At 32.0% G+C, this 24,497-nt stretch overlaps 1 protein-coding gene across 3 annotated transcripts in view; it reads right to left on the reverse strand.

Annotated features, from left to right (window-relative positions):
* LOC106459797 (E3 SUMO-protein ligase PIAS2-like) overlaps positions 1–24,497 on the reverse strand; it is a 107,412-nt gene that overhangs the window by 4,733 nt on the left and 78,182 nt on the right. For 2 of the 3 annotated variants that reach the window (XM_022386343.1, XM_013919456.2), the window contains 5 exons: positions 12,958–13,103; positions 10,632–10,992; positions 10,074–10,228; positions 7,163–7,212; positions 5,263–6,035 (listed from right to left, as the gene is read on the reverse strand). In XM_022386343.1, the coding sequence (XP_022242051.1) occupies positions 5,955–6,035; positions 7,163–7,212; positions 10,074–10,228; positions 10,632–10,992; positions 12,958–13,103 (793 nt within the window). In that variant the 3' untranslated portion in view covers positions 5,263–5,954. Of the gene's footprint in view, positions 1–5,262; positions 6,036–7,162; positions 7,213–10,073; positions 10,229–10,631; positions 10,993–12,957; positions 13,104–24,497 lie in introns of those variants that run through there. The other variant, XM_022386342.1, reaches the window with a different exon arrangement.

The raw sequence follows: 24,497 nt of genomic DNA on the forward strand, positions 1-24,497 counted from the left end.
TACCAGCCTACCCTATATCTAGTAATTACTAGAGCATTCGCCAAAGTACATGATAGTTCTAGAAACGTTGCGTCACAGTAGTCACGTGACTCGCTGACGCAACAATACAAACGGACACATTGACTCAGGTACTATTTAAATTTTATGGTGTATAACTATATAAGCGCCAGTGTGGGTATCATGAAAACATTGAACAACTTTGTGCTGAGCTCTAAAGTTTCTAAACAGTCATTTTGAAGACTACCAGTAAATTTTTAATAAGTTAATTAATTGAAAGTAATTTTCAAAACCATTACATTATTTCTTTGTGACTCCATTTATTTGTCAACCACTCAAGTTTCATTTTTACATCTGATAATCAATATAATGATAAGTGTATAAATTAGCTGCATACTAATGATGAAACATATAAATCACATACAACCATGAGTATAATTTTTCGGACTGTGACATTAGATATATGCGTTTCATTATGCTTTTGTTTAAGCTTACATGAATAAGCCTATAAGATCGTACCCATCTGATAAAAAACTTCATCAGTCTTTATGTAGTAGGTGACAATAAAAACATTCATATATGTCATTACCTATTAATGAGTAGGTTTGATTTTACTTTGCAGTAGCTGAAACCTATCGAACATATCATTAGGTAGAAAGTAGGATTTAGTAACAACATCTGTTCACTACCAGAAGTAGTCCAGCAGAAGAAACATGGTACGTTGATAAGTTCGTCAAATTTAACAGAATAAAGCATGACTTTTGCAGACGACAGTAGTTATTACTATAAGTATAGTTGCGAAACTGAAAATATATAAATATTTTAATTACAGGTGTTGATAAACAGTGTTACACGAATACTATCATATTTCACACGCCATGTTCTATGACAATTCTATAAATATGAATATTAGTATAAGATAAGTAATGTAAGTAGAAGTTGCATGGTCTATATATAATCTGATAATAACAGAAATTATATATGGATATGTTAGCTATACATATATACTGTTTTGATATTTCAAGGAATCTCCAAAGAAGGTGACACATCAAAACGTATTTGATGCACTTGTTGCAAATTAAGCACACGGGATAGGAAGTTATCAAATAAAATATACGACGCTCTCATCAAACCTGATTTACAGTTGTCGACCGCAGACCAATGTAAGATAGTGAGTAATATGTGGTATATTTATAGAAAAGGCTTCGATCTCTTTCGGACCCAGACATACAAGAACAATACCACATGTCAGACCCAGACATACAAGAACAGTACCACACGTCAGATCCAGACATACAAGAACAGTACCACACGTCAGACCCAGACATACAAGAACAGTACCACATGTCAGACCCAGACATACAAGAACAGTACCACATGTCAGACCCAGACATACAAGAACAGTACCACACCTATATGGGTCAATAATTTGTCCTCAAACCAACTGTTCCGACATTAGTACTCTCCTCAAAGAAAATTAAATTAAGTGAAGCAATACAAGAAGAAAGGCAAAAAAAAGAATTAATACAACACGTGTGAAAAGTTGGAAGAAGATTATGCAAAGATTTGCGCCGAAATTGAAGTTATCAACACAAAAGCAGATTCACTGATTATATAGAACAACACTCTTGTCATGAAGAACACAACTATACGTAGACAGTATGAAGCATTAAGTTTGCTAACCATAGAACACATCTCGAAACAGTCACTCAATTTCTTCACAAATGTGGCCTCATGAAACAGAAATTAATGAAGAGAATCCAATGTCGTGACATCAAGCTGAAATATGTGAAAATAGTAGGGACTAGGATTGCAAATTATCAATAGAACTAAGTGATGCTCAAAGAACATTAGCATCTGCAGTGGACAACATATCATTATTAAATTAAGAAAGACTGAAGCTACAAAAGGTACGCAGGTATAAAACAGAGATTTAGAAATAAATGTGATGCAATTAAAGAACAGAATGAAGAGATGATATCCAACGCCCTTGCTGAAATTAAGGCCTTACATTAAAAGATTATGGAGTGTGAAGAAATTATCACTCCACTGGACAATCCCATTATTACCACATTTGAAAACGGAAGATACATTCACGAAGTAACAACGATTATGACACTGAGAGTGGAATTCGATGTACATTGTAACACAATTATCCAAACCATTTTGGAAAATCTGGAAGGAAAATTCGTGGAACGATTGCTTTCAAAAACTATTATGTATAGGTTAATGGCAAAGGCCAGAAACAATGCCCAACAACATATGTTTAGCACACTGCTACATGAAACATCTGGAAATCTAGAAACAAGCAACGTCCTCCACTACAATGCAATGACAAAGCATCAGAAGCATTATTACGGCTTTTAAGCTAATACCATTGCGGGAGAATCTTTTTATATTGGTATGGTCATAGTTAGTAGTCAAGATGCAGAAGGATTGATGGATGTCCAACTGTGTCATCAGAGACGTTAGTAATTCCATATTTCCATTTATATCTGCATCCACAGGAACAACTTCAACACAAAAGCAAGAGAAAACTGTGGCTCGGCTAGTAGCATAATAAAGCCAATTATGTCTGATTTGGGCTCCATTAACTCGGTCTTAATTAACATGCTCCAAATCATGGGATATCGTATTTGTATCAGTGTTAGATATACAAGACTGTTTTGTTAAGTGTTATTATTTCGCTTATTTTGTGATTTAATATTTAATTTACTTCTCATAACAAGAGAGTTAAAAGTAATTATTTTAAAGGCGACAGTATGACAAGTTTGGTTGTGTAACTCTGTACGAGTCGAATCGTATGTTGTGTTTGCAACTACATTGTTGTCTAGCCTTTACTAATATTATTGCCCCCCAGTGGCACAGCGGTATGTCTGCGGACTTACAACGCTACAAACCGCGTTTCGATACCCGTGGTGGGCAGAGCACAGATAGCCCTTATGTAGCTTTGTGCATAATTAAAAACAAAACAAACAAACTAATATTATTGACGTCACATTACTTGAATCTTCGGTATTTTTTAGAGATATCACTTGGGAAAAGTATAAATATAGGTGGCTCACAACCACAGGTTAAGAAGAAGTGTGAAGTTCAGTGAAGTGTGCAGTTCAGGCTGAAATTTAGTTAGCGAAAGAAAACAAAATTAGCCAGTGTGTGAGTAAATAGCCATAAGGAATGATATTGTAAAGTGAATTTCACAGTTTAATACAGATAAGGAGAATAATTTGTCTTGTCAGAGGGTGTTCTAATGTAATTGAACACGTTTGTGTGTACTTTGACAAAGAGAAGTTCAGAATACAACTGTGGTTTGTTTTGAATTTTGTGCAAAGCTACACGAGGGCTATCTGTGCTAGACGTCCCTAATTTAGCAGTAAAAGACTAAAGGGAAGGCAGCTAGTCATTACTCCCCACCACCAACTCTTTTACCAAAGAATAATGGGATTGATCATCACATTATAACGCCCCACAGCTGAAAAGGCGAGCATGTTTAGTGGAATAGAGATTCGAACTCGCGACCCTTAGATTGCAAGTAGAGCACCCTAACCACCTGCTCATGCCAAGTCTGCAACTGTGGTAACCCATGGGGTAGTTTAAGTGAATTATTCACTGATATTATTGTGATAAGAGCAGAGAAAAATAGTTTGACTTGTTTTGAATATATTGTTTTAAAACAAGTGGATTGTATGCTGTCTGTTTGTTGTCGGATTTATCTCCAACAAGTCACAGACACCTAATGTAGAAGAATCCTCAGACCATACATAAACATAAAACCCTGACAATCAGTACATCATAATCTAGCTGCGTTTCGCACTTTTTTACTGTAAATTGCATCTACTTATGAACTGGGCTACAGGAGCAGATAAAATGCTGAAGGAACTTGAAAGGATCATCATTAGGGAAGGACGAAATCCATATGTTATTTGCAATAATTCTGGAGCATTTCTACTTATCTACACTTCAGCAAAAGCTTTTACTGCTTATGGATTCGATAAGTAGTGGGGGCCATATTTACACGACGAGAAAATCTAATTGGTCAGCTTTATTGGGAATAGGCTTAACATCCTCTTCTATGACACAGCCTGCCTGTATTATCATACTTCCCATATCAAAGATTTCCTTTATAAGTTCAATATCCTAACCAACTTAAATCTGTTATGTTCGATGTTGAACAAATGATCTATGTCACAGGTGTTTAAGCACTGGAAATTGTGGATAAACTGATAATTGAGCCATTTTGGAGGTTACTGGAGACAAAGGAATCAATTCTTAGATCAGACAATCAATTCATACAAATTCAGTCTACATTAATAGACATGATGGATCAGCACTTTTAAAGGAAGAACTGATATTACATGACATTGAAATTCATGTATATGACTTTCATGAAATACTCTTTCAGTGTGAAGATAAGAACCTCAATGTACATACACAAATGGTACTTGAGCTATCGTGTAATGGTTCTTGCTCCTGTTACAATGACAGACTAAGGATCAACTTCCCAAAGGGAAGTATTTCAACAGCTCAAGTCGTTTAAATTATACAATTTAAAACAAATTACATATATACCTGGTCATCATTGTCTAAAGTCGATTATTATTTCTAGGCTTTAAAGCAGTTTATTTAAACTTTTTCAAGTATGTTGTACAAAGTCAAAAGTAATTATAATAAATCATCTTTCGCAATCTTAAAACACTACATTTTATGAAGATTTTTAAGAAGTTTTGGATTAAGTTAATTTCTGTCTGCTTAGTTGTTGTTTTTTTTTTTCATGTGTAATTGATTTATTGCACAATTTCTTATGCTATAACCATGTTTCAAACATGAGTGACATTTCCAACATTACACTATTACTCCGTCCTCATATTCCCTTATAGCTACCATTCCCCGGTAGAGAACAAACACTCACAAAGATGTTAACAAATGCAGTTTATTGTGTTATTACTTTTGCTGATGTACCAGTAAATACATCACTTTCTTTTCTAAAACAATGTAATATACAATCTTTAAAATCAAGACAACAAGGTTTTGGATCTAATTTGACGAATTATGTGTACATGACATTGCCTTGTTCAGCAGTTATATCAATCTTCATAAAATGTAATGTTTTAAGATTGCGAAAGATGATTTATTATAATTACATTTGACTTTGTACAACATACTTGAAAAAGTTTAAATAAACTGCTTTAAAGCCTAGAAATAATAATAGACAATGATGACCAGGTATATATGCAATTTGTCTTAAATATATTACAGGAAATAAACTGAAACTTTGTACTGCTTTTAATGTATTACCTTACCACTAAGTTACAATATTAATAAAACACTGAATTTTTACTTAAATGCTACTTCTGAAATACAGAAAAAAAAAAATGATGGTGCTTTCAATGCAAATTGACTATCAAAATTCGGCCCAATCAAAGAACTTTAAATTTAGTAGCAAAATTAAATGAAATGAAAGACTTCATAAAGTGCATGACATCTATAATAATTAGATAAATATTAATTACTAGGTTCTTAAAGACACAATTTTAGATAGGTTTTATTTCTGGCTATTTTCAAAACACATACAGACACGCTCTTTTCATAATGCTTGTATATTTACTTGTACAACAGTTTGTTGTGACATATTTACAGTCCAGTTATCAAAATCATGAATCCAGTATTTGTAACATATATTCGAAATACAAGGAAGAAATATTCTCTTTTATTCCAAAAAATTATCATTCCACCATTTTCATGTAATAGTCTTTGGTGTTCAATCATTTGGCCACAGAATAATTCTAATGCTTTATAAAATAATGTTTGTATGAAACTTGCCCAGTGGTCACAATGCCATGACAAGATAACATGGCAAAACTTAACACAAGCAGTCATTGGCTTTGTAGTTATGAAATGAAAATTGTATATATCTAACTATACATATATATATCAGAAAAATCCATCAGTGAAAACTGTTAATCAAGGGAAATAATATCTGGCGAAGTCGTGCTTTGTTGTCTTCCAAGTTCAGTATCCCATGTTGAGCTTACAGACAACTGAAATAAAAATAAACATGTTTATACATAAATAATAATGCCAGCTACACAGAGTATATCATTGGTTCAAGGACACATTATTTTTCATATTACCTATGTTATCTTCATTTAATCTTCAAAGTAGAAACTTGCTGACACTAACCCTTGGTTCTCTACATTTTTTCTTCCCTTCATTAAATCAAAAAGTTAATTTTATGATTTATGAATCATAAGAACACAGTATCATATAAATTCCTTTATTTATACTTTTTGGTAAATCTAGAATCAAAATCAGACATTTAGTCAAAAATGTTTAGAAATTAATTTTAAATAGAGTCAGGATAATTTGGACCCATAATTTAACAACTATCAAGAGTAGAATTTATAAATGTTTTTAAAAGGATCATTATTTAAATTTGAATGTCAACATTTTTTTAATAGAAACATAGTTACAAGGTTATAAATTTGTCATAGTTTAATATACAAAATTCGTTCCTCACAGCTCATTAAGTACAACAAAAGTTGTCAAAAACTACAGTATTTCAGTAAAAGAGTATAAACTCTTCTTCACAGATGTTCCTCCTTCCATATTTTAAACTACTGTATTTTACAAAGTTCTGATTTATTTAATTACTAACAGAGACCCACAAAATAACTGCAATCAAATAAGTATCTTTATTGAAACAGTATTTCTTCAAATACTAGGTTTCAAGAATAATGTAAAAGAATTCTAATCATAGACACCAAAACTTATAAATTCAGTTGTCTTAGACCTATCTTATTTTTATACACAATATTTGTATTACTTTGCAGCTTTAAAATTATTAAAAGATTTATTTGCAATATTTTTTTAAACATTATCTTAGACTTACCACTGTCCCACCGAGGGACATGTTTGCTCATAGGAAATTATTGACCATATAATCAAGACACACTTAATCTTGAAATTTATTTTCCTCTTTTGAAGTCTTTGCACTATACAAATCATGCATGCATCAATAAGGTATTAAGAATCCTTTAAGTCCATTTTAAAGAAATAAGAGACTAGAGGGATATGATATATAGCTGTATATGTAAAAGCATATTAAGTTCCCTCTCAAATGCCAAAAGGTATGAATAAAAATTAAAGATAAAACCAAACTACAAACCTGTTGTTCACTATCACTGTTCTGAAGCATGGAATAAATATCTTGGTAATCTGAAAAATGAAAATTTATAGCAAAGTTTAACTCATTACACTCAAAATGCAAAGATAGAGTTACTTCTAATGATTAGATTTATTATTAATTTTCTTCTGTCAACATTCTTGAAATTAAAAAGGTGCAAATTTTTCAGAACTTCAATATTCTTGATTACAGAATGCTTGGCTTAACCTGGAAACATCTCAGTGTTTTCTCATGATAAAATCATACACTTAACTCTATGACACTCGGGTGTGTCGAATCGACATATCTATTGTATGATTTGTTTTAGTGGATTACAAAAAAAACAACTAATGATTGGAATAGGTTCAGACTTCAGAATTACTTTATACACTCTGTAGAAATAGCTTCTGTAAATAAAACATCTTATTTTTATACACAATATTTGTATTACTTTGCAGCTTTAAAATTATGAAAAGAATTATTTGCAATATTTTTTTAAACAACTAAAAATGCTTACCTTTGTTGTAGACTTTAATCATTGATTCTTTTATGTTTTCCTAACATTATTTTAAAACTTTCCTATAATTTTTTATTTTATAAAATTGTAGATTTTATCTTAGTTTTGAATCACAAAAAAACTCAGTCTCACTGTGTTTACAATCTTTGGCATACAATAAAAATAACTTTTTTTACCATACCTATCACACCTCAAGTGAAGTATAAAATGATAAAACAAGCTTTATAAATATCAGGAGTGTAATTAAAGTAGAAGTTATCACAAAAACATATCTTCTAGCAACATATCAAGCTAAGCTTTTACAGTTTTAAAATAATGGAAAAACAGCTTTCTTGATATGTTCAGGTCAGTTATCAAAGTGAAAGAATCAGCAACTACATCGCACCTTGATAACCAAGCTTGACTGGCTAAAAATCAGTAAAACTCTACTGTATTCAAGTTACAAAACTATTACGGCTTTTCTCCTAGAGGGCTACGAGTGCCACATCATGTTCAGAAAAGAATTCAGGAAGTTCTAAAACATCAGTGATTTCATTGGAAGCTTGTGAAATAAACCCAAGATCCAAATTTGTGATTTATAAAATTCCTTATATGCAATACTATATAAATAAACCTTTTTTTTTAACGTATGGAACTACTAGTTTATTATTCAATAAATTCCAACTAAAGTTTTCTTTCAATGTATGAGAATAGTAGTTGTTTTTTTGTTAATTTTTTTCAATTTAACTTTGTTTTTGAGGTGGGTTGCAACCATCCAGGCATGAAAGAGTTGATTATCTTAAACACAATTAAATCTTTAAAAAAAATTATTGTTGTTTACACTTGTATTGAAACTATTATTTGACAAAAATCTGTATGTGTCTGCTCATAACTAACTAGTGAACCACTGGGTTTATTGCCACCACACCAACTATGTATCCTCAGAACCCCTGGGGAGTGAAATAGAGGGGGGTTAGGCTTAGATGTGACTTATCTATATAACTCCCCCTAGGGCCACTATGTCTTCCCATTGAGTAGTTACACCAGTTAGTAGCTAATAAAGTGAATTATTTTAGTGGCCAATAAGTAATTATTGTCAGAGTAATATCAGATGAATAAAAACATCATATAGTAGCTGAAAAAGATTATCAAAATATTTCATACCATAATAGAATAAAACTCATGAAACAAAATACACTTATATAAACTGTGCAAGCAATACAGGTATTTCTAAGAATGATAAGTGTACCAACATTACAGTATTGGTGTAAGGTTAAAGAAACATTATGAAACCAAGTTGGCTAAAAAATATCCAAAAAAACTGTGCAAACAAATTTCTGAATCAAAGCTACAACACATGAAAAAAGAAAGACAACCGTGGTTAAGAGCAAAGAAATCCATGTAAGTAATACTGGCCTAGTTCATCAACACCGAAAAAGGAAAGAATCAGGTGCAGAAGACAAGAAGTGATTATAAGATAAGATGCAAATGCATCTACTGTGTGAAATAACAAAAGTAAAGCAACTGAAAAACAAGAGGATAGAATTAAAACTTAGAAGAAAGAAACTAAGTGGATTAATCATATTAATTTCACTATGAACGAAGAGGCATTGGAGCTGAATAAAACTGTCCTGGCCACATAAGGTTTAAAGTAAGATAACAAAGAATGTGTTAGTGCAAGTGCCTTACTAAATTGATGTAATAGTGTAAATTCCAAAGTAATCATAAATGATACAGTCTATAGGAGAATAAAACAGTTAAAGAGAGACTGGAAATTAACTTGATACAACTTCATCCCCTATAGTGGTGGTTCCCAAACTGTGGTACATGTACAACTGGTGGTAAATGGAATTAATGTCAATGATACATGAAATAAACAAATGTAAAAATTATAAAATTAGTGATTAACCCATTCTGACAGATAATGGCAGAAAATGATAGATAAAATACACAATACTATAATGAAACACAAATAAATACTTACAATAATAATACAAGATATGCAAACAATGTTATTTTTGGGTCAGACTTTAAAACAAATTTTTAGAATGATCACATGGAAACAATGTGTTACTACAATAAGTCCACAAATAAATAACTATCGTGGTACGTTAAAACTATAGAATATTACATCAAAATAGCAAACAACACACATTTTACTAGGATAAGACTACAGAAATATTAGAACACATAATAAACATGCAAGAAGGATAGCACCAATGAAACAATGCATTTATCATTATGCTATTGAAATAATCCCTTAGAATGAGACACAATACTGAAGTTTTTATGAAAAAACTACAGTAACAATACACTTACTGTTTAAAATAAGACTACATAATACAATGTTCATACCATCAAACTACAAATAATTTAAAGATACACCAGTATGGCTAAAATTATAGAAATATTCCATACTTTGGAAGCATAAATTATGTCTTGAAGATGATAGGTACTCTGGAAAAGGACTGGAGACTGGTGGATAATCATTAATGTAGGAAATACTGGGATATCTGGTAGTGTTTTGAGATGATGGCTGGTTTGAAGATGGCATGTCTGCCAACATACTGACTCTGAAAATCAAGAAATGTAATAAATAACATTATTTCAATTGTAAAATACTTTGAAATCACCAACACAGAACGAAAACAAATATGGAAAGACCCCTCCCCTTCCAGAAAAAAAGAATTTGTTATAGCATTGTACAGAAGCTATATTTTCACTTTTTAACTGAACATTTACTGACCAGATTATTACTTAAAATTGAAAAAGGAGAGAAAAAAAGTGATAAGGAAGCTTTTTATGAACATTTTAAACAAATGTTTTCTTGAGAATAAATCATATGCATATGTTACACAAGATAATATTTTCTAACAGCTTGATATCTAAAGAACCCCAGCAATGTTTTACTGAGGTGAAATATAATAAAAACAGCAGAACAATGTCAACTATATTTTTGACAGCTCTACCACTTACAATGTAGATGAAGTGGTTGAGGTAACTGGAGTGGAGGTAATTTCTAAAGAATATGATTTTGAATAAAACTGGTTGGAGTACTGCTGAGAACTAGAAACATCTCCTGTCGATAATGAGGTGCTGGAGGAGCCTGGTAGAGAAGACACACTTGAGTTAGACGATGAAGAAACATGAGAAGATGGCAATAATAAAGAAAGATCATCATTTGTTGGTACTGAAATATCTGCAGCAGGTTTAACTGGTTTCACAATGATCTGGGGCTGTGAGACTGGAGGCTGGTAGCCATCTTCTTCATCTGAACTAATGTCAATTGTTAGATCAATAACTTCGGAGGTATGTTTTTTCTTTGCTGGTATAGGAGCTAAGTGAAAAGAAAAATGGTCATAAAGTTTTGTTTTACACTTCCTCACATCAAATTATTACTACTGTATAGTATGACATCTATGTAACCAAATATAACATAGTTTTATAAACACTAACATATTAATAACTATAACAAAAGATAAGATGCTTTAACACATTCTCCGCTACCACTAGTATTACTAATTTCTACCCTAGTACCATCAATAGATACCAAGGAGCAGTCACAGTGTTCCAAACTCATATTCAAGAAGAGAAATTTGGCATAGAAACATAACTGTCTGTGACCCACCAGTGTGTCATGCAGTCCATAACTAAAAGCCAGCTGTGACCCACTAGTGGAGTACATGGCAGTGAACATACTAATACATAGAAACTTCTTTTTTTTAGTGGTTTTATTGTAAAAATAAGAAAAACCCAAGATATCTTTATTGGCTGAATTTCTTTCTAAAGATGACATTAATTTTAAACTTTTGATGAATGCTATTAGACAAAACAGCTAACTGAGGTGCAAACATGAATCATATTGCTACACTACCAAGACTATCAACTGAATTTACTATGAAAACAAGAGGGATTAATTTTCATAATGAAGTTTTGCCTTTTTAAAAGCATCAACTAATAATTAAAAGTCAACTTATAAATGAAAATAAATGAAAAATTATATTGTCTGAAAAACATAACATTAGAATTTTCATTAAGTTGGTTGAAAAAATAAAAAGATAACTTCTTTTGAAACTCAACACACATTTATCATTAACCCTAGAATGCCAACGTGGGGTCACTAATGACCCCATACAAGTTAAACCTGTATACCAGGTTGGCATTCTACAGTTAAATGAAATTGTATATTATACCAAACTATAACTTTCTAAGGATAAAATATGATAAAGTAAAACACATAACTTAAATGCATTATTTTAATGAACTCTATTCTAACCCAGTTCAAAATCAGTTTGTTTGTGTAAAGCAGACACTTACAAGAATTTTTTTTTCTCAAATTCATACAAAAGACAATGAAAAATTGAGTACAATTAAAACTTATATTGGTTTTGTTAATTTTTTATAGGTGTCACTATCTGCTAAACAAGTCCTTTTTTTCTAATCATTTAAATTTTATGTATTCTAACTTTACCATATTTGTCTTACTTTTCTTATTGTACATAATTTTGTTGACATGTTTTCAATTAATACCTTCCAAATTTCATACATATAAGCTTTATGTTTGTCTTTAATGATCCTCAGCTTTTATGCTCTTCATAATTTTTGTAAATTCTTTGATTTCTTAATTTAACAAGTACATTATTGTAGATTGAAATTTCAAAAAATGCTTTCATAATGTAAATTGTTTTTTGTCTAAGAGTACATAACACAGCATTTAACCCATCAAGAAGAAATTAAATATTCTGCAGTTACTTTATACCTATATGCTAGTTTGATGGTAGTCCGGTGGTTTAGAAATTATATCATATAAAAACTGTAAAAAAAAATGCTGTAAGACATCTTACATTTTTGATTAACCATTCTAAAATATAAAATAAATAAAAACACCTCATACTAAATTTGTTACTTGATAATATCTCAAGTTCAAGATTGCATTTCGAAATCAGATCACGGGCAAAATGTAATAATCTATTATTGAAATATACTTATCTATAGGATTAAATAGCTTTATACACAAGAAAGATTTCACTGTAGACTGGATTAAGCTCAATTTTGTAAATACTTTTGAGCAATTATGTACTTTAATGCTTTAAAATATAGACAAATATACATCTAACATTTTTTTATTATACAACTTTAATTTGGTAGCTTCAGTCCACTTATAGTGATATGTGACTAAAATACATTTTAGTAATGAAGAAGGCTAAAGAACTGATAAGTGGGGAAAAATTACAAGAAACATATATATATATATATATATATTGTTATTTAAAAAAATTAATTTATTGGCCAAAATACTTACAAACAATACTGGTGTTTTTCTGTACATTTGAGCTGTGAATAACTTGAGTTGACTGTTTAGGAAGCACAGGGGTCCAGGAACCATTCTCATGAAACTGAACCTCCATACATTCACTGGGTGTTTTCGTGATGATCTCCATAAACATTCTGCAAGTAAAAGTCACAAGAAAACACGATAAACAAGATCCATAAAAAAAATGTTGTCATTCATTAAATATACTATAAATATGAATCAACATATTATTTTATGTGAAATGTTAAACAGTGCTTTTAAAAACCAATATCCACTTATCAGTGACTTCTGAATACAAGTTGAAGATGTACAATAATTCAAACAGAAAAACTAATATAAATACAATTGCCACATATTAAATCAGATTCCAGTTATACATAAATCCTAAGTTAGTTCAGCTAATTATACATAACTGAAGCCAAATATAACATAACCTTACAGTAGTTCCTTAGGTAAGAAATTATTTACATTTAGAGTTCAGTTATTTTCAACAAGATGTTCAACTACCTTTTTCTTCACTTTTTTTTTTTTTATCACCTTACACTTAACATACCCATGTTTTGAATGCTTCTAAAACACTGCTGTGAACTAATGACAGGACTAAAATGAAATATGCCTTGTTTCTGGCCAAAAATAAATCAATGATATGCTGTTGAAATATACTCTTGTGATATGTCCAATGGTTACTTGAGCTCCTTTAATCAAAATTAAATGATGTAGCAAGGTCATATTTAGTTTGTAAGACAATGGTTAAAAAAAAGAATATTTCCAATATTTAAAAAGAGTGATAATGGATGCCCAACTAGGATGAGCATCATAACCAGACTTTCTTGGACCAGATACTCAGAGAGAGTCTATATTAACAGTGGTAATTGGAACTAAATACATAGACAACTGTAGTTGTTGGAAGCTGGTAACACACTCAGGGAAAATCTTGTAAGGTAAAACAGGTGAAGCTGTCCCAACTAACCATTTTTTTCAAAAGTGATTAAAATTTGACTAACTCTAAGATATGAAGGCCATTACAAAAATTTCATATCACAACTGCCGTTGAGTCAAAAAATAAATATCGCGGATGCAAACAAGAAAATCCTGCTGCAGGGGTGCTTAGAAAAAAAACTATACACAGCAAATTCTGGTATATCAAACTCTTTCAAACTTTTTTGTACTGATAGTAGATACAAATTAAAATACACAAACAACAATATTCAAGTAACTCTTAATAGATCTTATGTTCTCTTGTGGCTTTTACTTGTAGAACATTCATGGAAATTATCACTAAAAGGCACTTGACTATTTGTATTGTTTTGACTGTACTTTACTTCCAATTATTCCACCCTCATTAACAAGAAGATAATGCAACTATCTAGCATGGTTGTATTGTTTCGACTGTACTTTACTTCCAATTATTCCACCCTCATAAACAAGAAGATAATGCAACTATCTAACATGGTTGTATTGTTTTGACTGTTCTTTACTGCCAATTATTCCCCCCTCATAGACAAGAAGATAATGCAACTATCTAACATGGTTGTATTGTTTTGACTGTACTTTACTGCCAATTATTCCATCCTCATAGACAAGAAGATAATGCAACTATCTAACATGGTTGTATTGTTTTGACTGTACTTTACTGCCAATTATTCCACCCTCATAGACAAGAAGATAATGCAACTATCTAACATGGTTGTATTGTTTTGACTGTACTTTACTGCCAATTATTCCACCCTCATAGACAAGAAGATAAAGTAACTATCTAACATGGTTGTATTGTTTTGACTGTAATTTACTTCCAATTATTCCACCCTCATAGACAAGAAGATAATGCAACTATCTAACATGGTTGTATTGTTTTGACTGTAATTTACTGCCAATTATTCCATCCTCATAGACAAGAAGATAATGCAACTATCTAACATGGTTGTATTGTTTTGACTGTACTTTACTGCCAATTATTCCACCCTCATAGACAAGAAGATAATGCAACTATCTAACATGGCTGCAATGTCTGAAACACATTTGAAGAACATGATCTTCTTTGTTCATCAGCACTCAATCCACTTGAGCAAATCTGAAGATCTCATTTGCTACTATACTTTTCTACCACAAACAGGGATTTCATTTAAAATCAGTTACAAAATATCATAATAACTTTAAGAGTTATCCAAGAGGTGAGAAGTCTAGGGACTGCCAAGTCCCCTTGTATGTTCATAGTAACATCTTGTTGGGAGCAACAGCAAACTCATGATTTTTTGTAAGAATACAGTTGATTTTTTTACTTCTCCTTCAAAGTTTCAAGAGCAAAAATTCATAAGACAAGATAATGCATGTTTTTTCTTAAATTAGTACAAATACTTGATCAGTGTAACTAGGTGCAATAGAGAGTTTAATACTGATTCTGTCTTTAAAGCAGATATCTAATACATCAATTTACTATTTTGTAATAACTTTTACTACAGAAGTACATATAAATCTAATTAAATCCATTAAATATTGATGACTGTTCTGTAGACTGTGTATCACTTTGCAAGCATAGGTTTAAATCAAATGCCATAAAAAAATGTGTTATTCCCATATTAATGCTATTCCATAAGCATATTATTGGAGAGATAAAACTGCAGTGGACCAGGCACACTAGATATTTTACTTTTTTTTTGGGGGGGGGGGGTATTATAGTTCTAAGACCCAAGGATACAAAAACACATAAATAACACAGCTTAATTGTAAAGTTGATCGGAAATAAATGTAATCAAAATGTAGTTAATATTTTTTTTTGTAATCATAAGTACCCATGTCTTTCAGTTTTGAAGGCTGGAAAATTTTCAAAAGTGTGCCATTTCTCTTTGCCATATTCGTAATCACCATCAAGATAATACATAGTGTATGCTGCAAAAGTTAATAAGAGCTCAGGAGTTTCATAACAGATGTGCTATAAATAATTTTCAGTGCTTTCACTGTTGTTTTTGATGAATTTAAAGCTGTTTTATGAGAAAAATTTGAAAGTGAATTTTGAGATTGCTTCTTTTTGTTTTTTAAAGTTCTCAAATTAGAAGTTGTACCTGCTTCAATAATGGACAGGTAATAGCCCATTTTGAAACCACTGCAACAGCTGTGAATCAACTTCAGACCATAGCATAGTCTTAGGCAAACAAATTATAATAGATGTTGTGGATGTAATGTCAAAAGATAATGCAAAAAACTGTTATTAAACTGCTCATTACTTCTAACCTATGTTTACAGTGGAAGGTTTCTATAATATGTGCTCCACACATTTTACCTAACTCTTCATAATAACCAAGTTAACATAACATAATGTTTAGGGACCAAGGAACCTATAGGTCCATCTAAGCTGTCCCATCCCATAAACTAAACTAAAACTATCAAATAAAAAATGTTTAAAATCTCAAAGTCAGCCCTGATCATTCATATACATATCAAGCTTTCACTTAAATTTACTGCCTCTACAACATCTGAAGGCAACCTATTCCAAAGGTCAACTACCTTGTTGGAAGAATAAAACTTACCTGAAGATGACTCCGACCCTGACAAAATTTATATTTATATTTATGTTCCCTAGTCCTACTATTCTCACCATTAAGTATGAACAAAGATGATACATCAATGCTATTAATTCACTTTACAATCTTAAACACCTCAATAAGATCCCCTCTAACTCTTCTTTTTTAAAGAGAAAACAATTTCAGAGATCTCAATCTCTCCTCGTATGACAACCCCTCGATCCCAGGCACCATTTTATTAACACTCCTCTGAACCCTTTCCAACAATTCAATGTCCCTTCTAAGGTAAGGAGCCCAAGACTGAACACAATACTCCAAATGTGGCCTAATCAGTAACATATACAATGAAAGTATAACCTCTTTTGATTTGTATTCAACATTTCTGTTGATACAACTTAAAATCATATTTGCCCTACCATTAGCAACAGCCCACTGCTTGGATGGCTTAAGAGACTGATCAACCCCTACACCAAGATCCCTTTCTTTCATAACACTGTTAAGGTTATTCCCATCCAAATTATACTTATAATTCAAATTATGATGACCCATATGCATTATCTTGCCTTTACTATAATTAAAACCCATATGCCATTTATTCACCCAACTCACCAAATGATCTAAATCATTTTGTAAAGCAGCAGCAGTATCTTCACAGCCAGCAACACCCAAGACATCAGTATCATCAACAAATTTAAGTAATTTATTGAATATTCCATCATCTATGTCATTGATATAAATCAAAGAGAGAAAAGGTCCTAAAACTGAGCCATGAGGTACCCCACTTGAGAAATTAATCCAGTTTGACTGAACTCTATTTATAACAACCCTCTGCTTTCTTCATTCCAGCCATTCTTCTATCCAATTAGCTAACTAATCCTCCACACCTATAGATATAATTTTTTTTTTTTTTACAAGCCTTGTATGTGGCACTTCATAAATGCTTTCTGAAAATCCAGATACACCAAATCTACATCCTTACCCTCATCTACATAAGCAGTAACCTTTTCAAAGAATGTAAAAAGATTTGTCATGCAAGATTTCCCCACATTGACCATCGAATAACATTCTAAACTTTCCAAAACTTTTCCCACAACTGATGTAAGACTAATGGGACAATTTTTATTACCTGCCTTGAAAAGAGGAGTAACATTAGCCAACTTCCAATCTTCTAGTACTTGCCCACTATTCGAGGTTTTTCAAAAAGTGGTAGCAAGTGGCTCACATATCCAATCTTTAACCTTCTTCAAAACCCTTGGGGAAATATTATCTGGCCCAGAAGCTTATCGTTCTTTAAACTTCCCAATTTTTTCTTAACAAGCTGAGAATTAATGTAATCATCTTATTCAATCTTGTTTCCATCTATCAACTGTTCAAGATGAAGAATACTGCTTAAATTTTCATTAGTAAAACTGAAGAAAAAAGGAATTTAGTAACCCAGCCATCTCATAATCATCAGATTTGAGCCTTCCTTTATCATCTCTCAGAGGTCCTACCCCCATCCTAACATTTTGTTTACCCTTAATCCTTTCCAGAGGGCTCATGTGTCAAAGACTATGTCATCACGTTTGTTGACTTGCATTCAAAATATTATTGAACTACTATTTTATGAATTCATGTCAGTAAGTTTGGTATCAAACTGCAGATTATAATTTATTGATATTTTGTGTCACCTGGTATATTGAATGCAGCACTGGTTCAAATTAGATGTTTTTGACGTCAAAATACTAAGTCTATAGTTTTGTACGAATTACGAACTCAAATTACCGATATTGACAAGCTAGATTATAAAATAAGCACCCCTTATTTTTTTCTGTTTGCTAAGATATCACTCATGTACTGAATCAAATAGTGGCACCCTGCCCACCTCTTTCCATTTTTGGAAATGCTCCTTATATACATTTACTTCTATATCTGACATAACCAATCAAAAGCTCAGAATGTTCCCCTGATGGATTTCTGAGCCATTTTAAATTGTTAGACCACCATTTCATTCTTTCATACCAAGATTTCAAGGAGGTAGGTTGTGTCTTAAGTCTGCTCGAAATTTCATATTTTTTTTAGACCCAAATGCAGCTTAGTTACTAAGCTTGATAAATTACAGTGGAATTCTATGGTATTGATATAGAAATTTATGATTTTTTGGTAATTCAACTACATATATAAAACCTAAAAAAATTATTTTGTTTCATATTCTCCACGTGTGAAATTTTTAAAGGCCTAGCAATCTACGTCAAGCAGCAACTGAGTACAAAAATCGAAAAAATAATTGTTTGCTTGACTTCTTTTACTGTTCTATGTTTTAAGAAAAATAAGTTTAAGAACTTGTTTCTAAATAGCAATAATTTATATACACGTGATGTATGATAATTGAAATGTGACTGTATTTTACAAAATACTAGTCTACTAAAACACAACTAAAACAAGTCACTTTGTAAAGACTAAAGGTCAGTTTTATATTATTGGATATGGTAACACAAGGGCACGTGTGCCACGTCAGTGTAACTTCTGTACTGTTAGCCAGACATGGCTGAAAATACAATATAACAAGTATATAAATGTATAATTTTATGAGATTTAAGCTATTTAGTCTAAACATTTATGTTTTCGTGTTATAATTTGTAGCCATTCTAGAATGAAAAAGACAATTTATATTTATTTCCTAATTTTTTAACGTGGTTACGAGATCAGTCAAATTGACCAAACCCATACAAAGATTCATTACTGAAAATAACAGATGCATAAAAGTATTTTTAATCTTAAAATAAAAATTACTTTGCATGTTGGATAAGAAACATGCAAAAAGAAAAAAAAAGGCATGAGAAAACATTGCTTTACAAACCTTAAACCTTAATTTAAAAAACTTGATATTTTGTGCATGAAACCATTGTAATGTTTTTTGATAATCTGCCAGATTTTGTTGACATACACTTACTAATTTAAAAGTTATAACATGAAAACTATAACAAGCACAAAATGGTTACGAGATCAGTCCCAGGGACTGAGCCCATACTGAAAGAGTTGATGCATTCAAAGAAATCCTTACTATTAATTGTTTTGTTTGTTGGTTTGTAGTTAAGCACAAAGCTACACAATGGGCTATCTGTGCTGTACCTACCACAAGTACCAAAACTCAGTTTTAAGCATTGTAAATCTACAGACATACTGCTGAACTGCTGGGGGTTGTTAATTGTTACATTTGCAGCCAACCTTTTTGATGTCCTAATTTCCTGTTTGACCAACTTTCTTGATCCTCTATGATTTTCTAAGTCTCTTGTTATACCAGTCAATTTCAATTTCTTAAATTTGTGATACTTTCTTTAATTTTATTCCGTCTACCCTTTGTGAGTCTACCTGGTCTTTTACTTGCAGCCACCCTTTTTTTTCTATGAGGAAGATGTTTATCTTGAATACCTAAAAATTTATCTATAAAAATTTTCCACACTTGATCAGTGTCTCCAAATAACTCAGCTGCCCAATTCACAACAGACAATTCTTGTCGCATCCCTTCAAAATTTACTTTTTTTTCATATTTGTAACCAAAATATCATTATTCCTGATCTTCATATGCAGCAAAACATCGAACCTAATAGAGCAATGATGACTTGAACCCAGATGTTCCCTACTTCCACCATCTCAACCATTTCTATATTAGAAGTCAAGAATAAATCTAAAATAGCATTGTTTCTAGTAGGTTCCTTAACCAATTTGTGAAGAAAACCATCTTGAACAATTACCAAACACTTTTCTCCCTCATGATTTGACATTAACATTTCCCAATCTGTATGCCTGACACTAAAATCACCCATAATTATCACCTCATTAACAGCTGAAACCTTAATCTCACTGTAAAGTTTCTCATTGGTTTCATCAGTATCATCTGGTGATCTGTAACAAATTCCCTCTAAAAGCCTTTTCCTTTTATATCCACCAATGGAAACCCAAATGGATTTAATCTCCTTGCTTTAATCTCTGGTATCCTTAACTTCAACAGTATGTAATTCCCATTTTACATATAATCACTCCTCTCCCTCTCTATCCCTATTAAATAACCTATAACACTGTATTTCAAAGCAATTTCTGTCATCAAAATCATGCATGTCCATCTTTCAGTTACTTCCATTATATCAAAATCCTCCATTCCTGCCAGTGCTCTAGTCATGCATTTTATTTCGTATATTCTAGCATTACAACTAAGTAATAACAATTAAGTCTATCCTTAAAACAACTGCTATACTCATTTCCTATACTAAACTTTCCTCTACATCTTAATATTTTTGCATTTAGTTTATCCTGGCCCTCACCACTGTCGAGTCCTAGTTTAAAACTTCCCTAACAGCAGAGTTAATAGCCCTTGCAAACAAGCCAGCCCTACCTTATTTAGATGCACACCATCCATTCCAAAAAGCTCAATTCTCCCATTAAACTGATCCGACAAGTCCAACCAGCCAATCTGCTCATCCTTACATATTAACCCTAAGCCTAGCAGTTAGTCCTAGTGACCTATTTATAATTTCATCCCCACAATTAATTCTCGACAGTATCCCTGAAACAATCAAGTTATGGCCATTTTCTTCAAATACCTTTATCAACCACTGTATTTATCTAGTTCCTCTGACCTACCTTTCCCTACACCATTGGACCCTATATGCACAACAAAAACTGCATCATTGCTAGCCCCCTTTATTATATCTCTTACTCTGTCAGTTATATCACCTGTTCCCCTGGGTAGCATAATCTAATTCTCTTCTCCCTATTTACCTCACAGACTACTGTATTCACATGCCTTGTCAAAGAATCACCTATTGCTATAACATCGTTGAGTTTATCATTTTACTACCTTCTCTGTCCCTTTCATTTTCTTTCCTTCCAATATATCTTCATCTACACAAGTCAAGGGCTGAAATCCGTTGTTCAATAGAACAATTAAATCCACTACTTTTAAATCTAATAAAACTGCTTCTAAGTTTCTAAAAGTCATTGTTAACTGATGTATCCCTTGTATGTAAAAGCTTAAGTCCCTCTTGAAATCCTGCTGCCATTTCCCACAGTTTACACTTCTCTTTATGTATTGTCTCTACTTTAACTAGGATAGCTTCTAACTTCTCCTTCATCCTGCAAACTCTACAAATAAACTTCACATCTTCACTGCTAGCTTCCCGAAAAGTACATATCAGTCCCGAGTTCCCATATAAAACCCACTCATTGCACCCATCACACCTAACAAACTCTGAATGCTTAACTCCTACACTAGTCTTAACCATAGTATTTGTAGCCTGGGAATAAAATACCTAACACTAAATATCAGTATCCTATTACCAGCACTGTTAAGCTTAACATTTGAGAATCACATATATTAGTTTTTTATCATTACTTTATGTTCACACTATAGTAAGTAAGTTTATCTTTAATCTTAAAGATGTGACAAACAACTATTCTTTACTTTATTTGATATTTACTACTAATAATAATACAATGTATTTAGCCTGATTTATAACCTACCTATAAACTGAATTTAAACTAATGGATCTAAATCAAGTAACCAAATTTATACTTAAAATGTGAAGAGACAATCAATTAGTCATTAAATGGTATTTGTTTAATGAAACAATGTATTTAACCTGTTTTATGATTTTCCGATAAGATGAAATATATACACATGTCCGTTCTAATGTTGTATATACATATTTAACATCTCAAATATAGAAGGCAGTAAAAGAGCTGTACAACATAAAACATGGCTTTTCGGTATTTAATATATAACAGATGAGTTGCAGTCGTTACATTGAAGGAAGATGTAACAAAAATTTTATTCAAGTCTTGTATCGGATATCTTTACAGTGCAGTCGCAGAACAGATGCTTATGATACTTTACGAGATGGATTTTTTCCCCTCTTTTGTGTTTTTTGCTTCACAGATACATCTACAAATATTAAAGTTTATTAAACTTGTTGTGTCTATACTGCATATACCTGTCAAATAGCATAAACAAAAGTTTTGCACATATTTATCACCTAAGTCTAGTTAAAATATGTTTTCTATTTTGGTAACAGGATAGACATATATTAAAATATAGAAATGTGTGTCTGTTTTGAGATTATAACATTTGTTGCAAACCTTACTACGTGTATGTGGATTACCAAAACATGGCAGTTACAGACACTACATAAACAGCTGTTAAACCCACTTAAATGTTATTATTTCATCATCATCTATTCACCAAGAAAATTAGTGAAAATTGAAGATTGATAACCAAAGACAGAATTTTCTAATGGCAACATGTTGCTGGAAAATGCATATGATATAATGATAAGAGAATGTATGTTTGAAATAAAAGAATGACTTCAAAAACAAATATCTTTATATTTCTTGCAACAACTTCTACTATAAAGCTTACTTTTGTTTGTATGATAAGAACATAATGAAAGTTATAATTTTCCTATACTCAAAATATATTTCCCAAATGTACTTACCCCCTCTCACACAAATAGCAATTCTCATTCAGTGTTGCCCTCTATACATAAAAGTTTCTTGCACACACAACAAATCTTGAAACTCCCACCCATCTGGAATTGACTAATTCCAATGCATCTCACATGCTAATTACCATGCGATAAACCTCCACTAATAAGAGCACGACACACACTCTTGATGCATGTGACTTCCTCTATTCAATTCTACCGAACTATCACTTCGAGTATTGGCAGAAAATGAATGCACAGGTTTTCAGTGGAAAGTGTGAACAGAGGTAAGTACCTATCGGAAATACTTTTCAATGAAGGAAAATTATAACTTCCTATACGGTACATTACCTCATCTCACATAAGTAGCTAGAATCCCACCGGTGTGAGAGAAAGAAAAAGGCATCCTTCAAAAGCATCCCCGGGTGAGTACAGCCCGGGACGGGCAAACTAATAAAGCAAACATATCAAGAGAATAAACCTAAAAGCAATCTTGTGGAACACCTCATCTCCATAGTGTGAATTGCGTGGCCATGGAATCATAATATGCAAGTCAACATAGTCTTACACTGCAGATTTGAATGACTATAGAATACCAGGTCAGGCACCACTCGCCACAGAGTGGGATCCAGAAAAAAAAGGAGGGACACGCCCCTGGAAAAGAAGAGGTATACATACTAAAAGGTAACTTACCCAGTCACAGTCTCATGAATGAATGAAGGATGGCAACAGGTGGATCACAGTACACCAACAAGGAAGAAACAGTTACTCAAAGCAGAGAATGGGAGATGAACATATGAGATATAGACCAAATGCTCAACATACGAAGTACCTCCAACAGATAGTAGGGTATACTTGCAGGGAAAAGGGAAGGTGGAAGATCAGAGTGAAGACACCAGGAAGTGATGAAGAAATAAAAGGCTAATCGAATCCCAACCCGATGGTTAAAGGAAGGGCCCTCACAAACGAAATTAATGGGTAGAATTATAAACTATAAAGAAAGACGAAAATGAAATAGTTGATATAGTTGAAAAGTTAAGAAATTGTAGTGAAATAAACATGTGTATGTGATGTATTGAAAAAAGATATTTAACCACAACTGGTGGGTCTTTTAGAGATTTATTTTCAAAACTTTATTAAGTAACTTTTTTATTACTATATATCAATGAAATTGGCATCAAAATGTTGCTTATATTTCAAATTTCAATATTATGCATGTTTTATTTCTTAATTCAAAAGAAAATATGAATAAAATAAATCTAAATATTGTTACAACAGTGGAAGTCACACGACTTTGGGAGCATGCATGCTGGAGTTTCTCGAAGGATCATGAATTTGCCCAGCAACTCTCGTCTGATCGAGACGCCCTCTTTTTAGTATATAAGCCTGGTAAGAAAAATTAGCGCCACTGAAGAGATAGATAATTCAGTCAAGCAAACAGTAGGCACCATAAGTAAAACTTGTGATTCACTGTAATTTATAGTGTGTGTTATAAAAGTTGTTAAGTTTATTACAAAGTTTGTATCAAGAAAGAATAAACTAGTTTTAATCA

This window comes from Limulus polyphemus, unplaced genomic scaffold (assembly GCF_000517525.1).
Source record: "Limulus polyphemus unplaced genomic scaffold, Limulus_polyphemus-2.1.2 Scaffold662, whole genome shotgun sequence".
Taxonomy (NCBI): domain Eukaryota; kingdom Metazoa; phylum Arthropoda; class Merostomata; order Xiphosura; family Limulidae; genus Limulus; species Limulus polyphemus.